We start from the raw sequence: 7,710 nt of genomic DNA, 5'->3' as shown, positions 1-7,710 counted from the left end.
TAACGTAAACAGCTCTATTAGGACTCATATTTTAGTAAATTTACTCTTCTTTAAATGATGTTTCTTTAAGTTTTCTTTAAGTTGTTTTAACTCGAAATGAAAAATTATTTTTTTAACGTTTTGAATCGTCCACTATTTTTATTTCCCCTAACTATGCAAGGTAGACTCATCAATTTTGATTAGTAACTATACATAATATTCATTAAAATAACAAAACATTGGCGTGAAATAACTGACTTTTTTCTCCTCTTAGGCTCTTGTACTAGGACAATGGAAGATAGAGTTCCGAAGTAAAAAAATTAACACAGATATTTTTACTGTGTCAACTAAGCACAATAATTAATAGTGGTGATAAATTAATTTATACTATACCATTTACATTAATTAAAATTAATTAATTATAGGACTAAAATATAAAAAAGAAATAATAGATCAAGTAAATACCGTTACAAACGTTCTCGAAATTGCTAACATTTCAAAATTCGCGGAGGATATGGGCGAATCATAAGAGAATCCTTAAAGGAATAAGATTGGAAAATCCCTCAATAGCGGGCAAAGCTTGACGCCGAAATTGGTGCTTACGAAAAATTTTCCTCCTGTCTTGTAATGTGTGTTTCTAATTTTCGGCATTGTGATTACAGCCAGTTCGTGAACAATGTGAATAAATTAAGTTGTGCTAGGGTGTTTTGCATACACTTGTCTGCAGTTTATTCCTGTACTTATTAATTCTAGGCAAAGTAAATTAACCCTATTAGGTTGCCAATAGAACACTACACCATTACCTTTTCATCCCTTTTGTCTTTGATATCATACCAACTAAGTTCTCGAAATTACTTATAATCCTTAGGTTAAAACCTTATCCAGTTCCATCCATCCCAACAATCCATCTAGAAGGTTGTAACGTCAGTGGGCAAGAGACTTATTGCAAAATATTATATAAATAAAATCGACATTTGGAATTAAGGCTCATGTTGAGTTTTTGTGGCTTGGTTGCACTTACTCAGTCTCCTCCACCACTCCTCAGTTTACTCACTCCTACGAGTGACGCAATGGGAGAGTTGCGCTGGAATCGCGAAGGGCTCTACTTTACCTCTCAGGCGTGGGGAGTTTAAATGTTACTATGGCATTTCTGGTCAGGCGATTTTATCCAAAAAGTTGATGGTATATACCCACATTAAAAGTGTAATTTCGAGTTGTGTGACACATGCGCGCGCGAATTTCGAAATTTTTCACGACCATAGTATATCCCCTTACTATATATTTCTTATACAGGTAAATGGAAGTAAAAATAAAAAATTAATTTCTCATTTTTCACTGTATGGGTGTATTGAAAAGCACACAATGTGAGAATGTGGTACAGATAATCTTTGAATAACCTGATTAATTAATATAAATATTGCCTTAGTCATGTGAAGATCTTAATTCATTTTTTTTAAAAACAATTTATTTACTGTTATTTGCAACTGTATACATATATATACAACAAGTAAATTTGCTGTAGGTGACATAGTGACATGATACAAACATGTGGAGAATCTACCCACTGACAGAACTCCATTAACATTTCTAGAGGAGAAGATCTGGAAGCCATCTTCTTTTCAGACGCCAGGAGGATTATTAAGTAATGAAGAAGAAGCCAGGTTAGAAATAAGTGGATTTGGGTGTTTGAGAAGTTTATCATGGAAGGAATGGTATCTGGTTCTGGCCAAATCGGCAACATATGGAACATTGAGAACCTGATGGATGACTTGATTTGAGACAAAGTAAGGAGCATTAAGGATTTTACGAAGGATTTGGGACTGTAAGGATTGAATTCGGGAGGAATTCGATGGTTTAGTGGAGCCCCAAAGCTCAACTCTGTATGTCCAGATAGGCCTTATAATAGTCATGTAGATCAGTCTTTTGTAATGGATTGGCAATTTAGACCGTTTGTCTAGTAACTGTTGTAATAATCGGAATCGACGAGCAGTTTCTTATCTTTTCAGTCTTGTATGAGGATTCCATGTCAGTCGTTTGTCGAGATTTAGTCCTAAGTAATGGATCTGTTCGACAGGAAGAAGTGGGTTATTATTAAAGGATACTCTAGGGCAAGAGGTCATGGGTTTACGACGGTCTTTACAGGGATTAAATTCTATTTCTTCCTTTGTTGAAACATCGTTTAGAGTCTTCCCTCTATTAGTACTTGCATGAGTATGGTGAAGACTTCGATGGTATTGGAACAGACAATGAGGTTCTTCTTAGTCCAAGTTGTTATTCCTACATGGTTCCTCCACGGTCCAGGATTAGTTGCCAAGATCTGGACATAACTCCGCTTCCCAAGCCAGCATATCTTAGTGGAGTCTCTCCGTCGTGTGTCCTCACATTGACACTCGCCCCAAACTCCAAGAGAAGTTCCACTGACGAAACGTGATCGTTTTCCAACGCATAATAAAGTGCTGTTTTTCCCGAATGGTCTGTCACGTCTGGGTCCAACTTCTCGAGAAGAAGCCGACGTAAATCTTGCGTCCTTCCGTACTGAGCTAGGCGGTGAAGTAGGGTACGTCCATTGCTATCATCCACATTGATCATTAGTGAACTTTCATCTCGAAGGGTATTTGGCGTAATGGTTCCCGTTACATTTTCCTGGATATGCAGTACTACTGGATTGTCTCGAAAGCTTTCAGAGCTGAGTAATACTTTTTCGTTGTGCTGAGAGTGATTTGAAACAGGATGAAAAGTTGTTATCGCTTCTTCGTAAACTTCATTGGCTACTATAACAAATTCTTCGTCTTCTACACTTTCAGTTTTTGCAGGACTCTTTTTCTCAAACCACTTCATCAAATTCGTGTTCCCCAATCTGCGAAATGAATTTCTCAAGCCATTCATTCCTCTCTGTAAGCACAAAAACATAATGTTAACTGAATACTATGAAAAATTAAACTTTATAGCTCTATGTTCCTAGAAGTTTACATCACTGAACAAAGAAACAGAAACAACTAAAATTTTTTAAATAAATATAGAGTGTGGTCTCAGTAATCCAAACTAATTTTGGCGGGGAAGTGTTCGCATTAATGACAAGTTTGAATTATTTCGAAAAGTATTTCGAAAAAAAGTGTAAGAAACCAACAATGTACGTAAATACTTTTATTTATTTAATTTTTTTCTTGATTCGACAGTTTAAACTTTAAAAAATTAATCTTTTTGTAATCATTACTTCTAAATTCTAAGGTCTTTGAATGGGAGAATCTTTAATTCAGAACAACAATTTTAAACAGAAGGCTGTCGAAAACTTTTTCTAGCACAAACCAAGAACAATTTATTGGGAAGGAATTAATAAATTGCCAGGAAGAAGGGAGGAAGGTATAGATAGTAGTGGTGAATTTAAAGAGATTAAAATAAATGTCTGATAAAAAAACGGAAGTTGCTAATGAATCGGCCCTAATATATAATTTTAATAATGTAGAAGAAAAAAAGAAGATTAAAAGGTGTAAAAAACCAACAATAAATAACATTGTAAATATTGTTATTTCTTTAATTTTTTTCTTAATTCGACAGTTTAAACTTTAAAAAATGTAATCTTTTTTTAAAAAAGTCTGTTTTTTTTGGTCAGGTGTTATGAGTCTTATGATATCGCTGGTTTAACCACTCCAATTTAACTGAGATCGGATTTATTAAATGTATTATAATGTACAGTTGGAAATAGTAATAAATAAATATTTAAAAAAAAAAATTGTACCGGGTCACACAATTTGTTTTAAGGGTACCATCAAAACAAATAATTATAATATTATTATCAGTATCTTATCATATACATATACTTTCCAAGAATTCCATCTTTTAAAAATGTAGGACTCAACAGGGATTGTAATAGCAACCAATGTAATAGAAAAGATTGCATTGGTAGCAGATCTCAGGAGACCGCTAAGATACAAACAGTAGGAGTGGAATTCTGTATTAAATTTAGTTCTTACTTATAGTAGGGGTATTCATGATCTTTAGTTTAACATGTTAAAGCGTGTTAAATGGAAAAAAAATTGCCTTCTTTTGCCGTGGTAAAACGAAATAACATGTAACATGGCTGGAAGTCTGTTACTTGGTCTGTTAAATGGAGAATGACGTCACACAATAGACCAGTTGCGCTCGCCACCATTTTTGTTTGTTGTGTTAGGTTAGTTCTTTCGTGTTTGTGCTAGTTATTATTTCATACCTCTGGTATTAAATCACAATGGATAACTTTAATAATACAGCGGAGAAAAAAAACAGAAGAGGTATTATCAGATCGCCTTGTTTTGGATAGGGGGCGATTTGAATTTGAAATGGAAAGGATTGCGGAGGAGCTGAAGCTTCGTAAAATCAAAATACAAAAGAAATTGAATTAAAAAAATTAAAACTAGAGCTTTTAAAGAAGTCAGATTGACAAAATAATTGAACTTATTGATTTCATTTTTACCTCATTATCTAATAATCTAAAATTTGACAACAAAGTAGTTTCCATAAAGCTTCCTGGCACCTAAGAGGAACATCCAAGTTTTATTAAATTATGTTCGCCAGTTTTGAAATTATAGCTCTATAGTTTTCTGAATTGTTAATGGCTAGTTTTTAAAATACAAATAGCCCCACTCATGATTAAGGTAGAAACATGGGAGGAGTGACATTTTGTAGCTATTTAAATTAAATTTTACCTGACATGTAACATGCTATATACGCTTGTTTTCAATTTTTCAAAGAAATTACTGAAAATAAGTGATTTTATTCTTAAACAATACATAAGGTTTGAAGATGGGAGGATAATGGTTTCATTAATACAATAAATACTAAAAAAGTGGGTTATAGATATAATAAGAACTTTTATTAGATATCATTTTTCTTAGAACATAATAATTTTATTCAAAGATGCACACACAATGAAATATTGAAAATTAGTAACAACCTAAACTCAAAAACTTTCAATATAGTTGTCAATTAGCTCATCTTCATTCTCTTCCTCACAAGTTTAAATATCAATAACACACTCATAAGCTAAACTTTCACAGAAATTCCACTTTTCACTCACTCTAGGCGTGTTGTAATAAATTGCTTAAATCAAAACTGAAACTTAAATCAAATTCGAAGTAAAGAATAACATGAGGCTCTGGAAGGAAAGGTTATAAACATTAAGGCTTATCAAACAAGTTGCTTAGAAAATCCGCTAGGGGCTCTTATGCATTTAACGTTTAACATGACTTCAAATAGGGCTGCTCACAATCCTCATAACAATCATTATAACATTTAACATGGTAAAACATTTTACATTTAACACAGCATCATGAATACCCCTAGTATAGACACAGGGAAGAATTGGGAATCTTGGTCGGGATTTGAAGAAAACATCCTTCATACAAGTAAAGGTTAATCTCAGTAGTACAAACACTCCAGTAATCCGTGCTAGCGTACAAAAAAGTTAATTAAAAAAAAATAGATCAGTGAATGATACAGATTTTGATAAATGGGTTGAAGGTCGAGATGAGAATGAGTTCACATTTAAAACTAATGAGGAAATCATATAGAGTGTTACAAAAATCTCTACCAATAAAGAAGATAAAGGTGAAAGACAAGTTGAGGAACCAACCATAACAAAGCATGAAGAAGCTGTGTCTCATTTCAATGTCTGATGTGGGCAACAGAATATGATATACCGTGGGGGCAAGTCCTTCACTTACAACGTCCGAGAGAAGAAGTTTCCGAAAAAAAAAATAACTGACTTCTTTAAAGATGATTAATTTTTTAAAACTTCAAACTATGAAATTTTAAATAATTTGTGGAAAAAAAATAATCGATTTTTTTATTAGAAAACATTAATTTTTTTATAACTTCAAACTGTCAAATTTCAAATAGCATATGTAAAAAAAAAATAAATAAATAAAAAAGGTATGTACATTCATATCGTTGATTTTTTTTACACCATTTTTCCTAATAATTTCTGTTATCCAAACTTTTTAGTAATCCGAACATCCCCACATGCAGCCATTAGTTCAGATTATCGAGATCACATTGTAATTTCTTTGAGAAACTTGATTTTGAGAGAGAGAGGAATACTTTATTTATTTATCTATGCTGCCTAAATACATTAGGTTGCTATCTCACACAGCATACTTATCAATCCGTAATCGGACATATATACATTACACATACATGGTATAATCATAAGAAAAAAATATGCATGGTATAATCATAAAACATTTCCCAAGGACGGGAACTTTTGTTTCAGACTCACAGGAAATCCTGCATCATCATTTGTATTAATCCTTGGTTTTCTTTTTTTTATAATCAATTCGGGGAAATATAAAAAAAAAAAAATGCATTGTATTTTCTAGTGAACAATCGCTGATTTTTTTTTAGTACCTCCTTATATGATAAAGATAGTGAATTTATTCTAAAATGAATTTAAGTAAATAAAGTTAATCTAAAATGGCACTATCTTACCACCTGCATCGTTGTTATAACGTAGGTAGTCAACGTTTCCACTCTAGGTATTAGTTATGTTTAACGGATACTTACATGAAATTTACGATAAAGGAGCGATTTGAAATAAACTAATACGAATAAGTTGGCAAAATGATAGTAAAAAAAACTCGCTGGGTAAGTTTATCTTGTGGTGGCTTAAGATAGAGCAGGTAAGAGATTTATGAAGACTTAGGGATGAAACTTATGCCCGGGTATCATTCAAGAACGGAATAAATCCAAAGGAGTTTCACTAAATCACCCCCTCCTTCTTTTCTCATATTTATTTTTTTCTCTCTGAAAGATTAACCTTGATACAATTATGTAATTACGATCGCTTTAAGATGATTAGTAGAGTAATATTTAAATTGGAATATATATATCTGTACTACTACAAGCCTTGAAGAGTCAAATATAACTTATTCATTGGATTACTATTTTTTTTTTTTTTTTTTTTTTGTCTGCTAAGACTCCCATTGGAGTCCTATACTCCCTAACCATGGTTGGGGGTCAAAGTTCTTCATTTTGTGGGACCGCAACGCAATGAAAAAAGTCGACGTCCCAGGCCGGATTCGAACCGGCATCAGATTACCTTATGTCATTATATAAAATTAAAATTGATAATATACAATAAAAGTATATGGTTTTTTTTTCAAGAAAATTAATCAACCATATTCAGAATTGAGTCATGTAATAATACATTAATTATAAAATCGTTTACTTACCTCTATATTGAATGGATCATTACTTCTGGATTGAGCAGATGAATTACTCTGAACGTCCTGCAAGTCCCCACATTTTTTCACCTAAGATAAAATGATGTTCTAATTACTTATAATAAATGCTTATGGCAAGTTTTTGTTTTCATTATATTTACGAAGCCTCATTCATCCAGTCTTTTGACAACTATTTTGCGTGATAAACATAACGTTAAACTCTTCTTCATAACCTCTGAAATGAAGGGTTTTCGAATGGGAAAACCTTTAATTCAGAAGAACAATTCTGGCTGGCTGTTGAAAACTTTTTCTAGTCCAAACCAAGAACAATTTATTGAGAACTAATAGATTTGAGTTGAATAACTAATAGATATTGAGAATTAATAAATTGCCAGGAAGAAGGGAGATAGTTATAGATAGTAGTGGTGAATTTAAAGAAAGTAAAATAAATGTCTGATAAAAAAACGGAAGTAGCTTATGAATCGGCCCTTATATATAATTTTAATAATGTGGAAGAAAAAAAGGAGATTAAAAA

At 32.4% G+C, this 7,710-nt stretch overlaps 1 protein-coding gene across 1 annotated transcript; it reads right to left on the bottom strand.

The window, feature by feature from the left end:
* Positions 1–1,300: 1,300 nt before the first annotated feature.
* LOC106691739 (uncharacterized) lies at positions 1,301–7,265 on the bottom strand (the record flags this gene model as incomplete). Its single annotated transcript, XM_014437598.2, is given in 2 exon segments — positions 1,301–2,871; positions 7,185–7,265. Coding segments are annotated over 2 exon segments (696 nt in total), but the record flags the coding sequence as incomplete, so codon positions are not given.
* Positions 7,266–7,710: the final 445 nt, after the last annotated feature.

Source organism: Halyomorpha halys, unplaced genomic scaffold (assembly GCF_000696795.3).
Source record: "Halyomorpha halys isolate HHAL.00 unplaced genomic scaffold, Hhal_1.1 Scaffold2871.1, whole genome shotgun sequence".
NCBI classification, from domain to species: Eukaryota; Metazoa; Arthropoda; class Insecta; order Hemiptera; family Pentatomidae; genus Halyomorpha; species Halyomorpha halys.
Note: the sequence above shows the minus strand (reverse complement) of the source record. Positions and strands in the feature narration are given on the sequence as shown.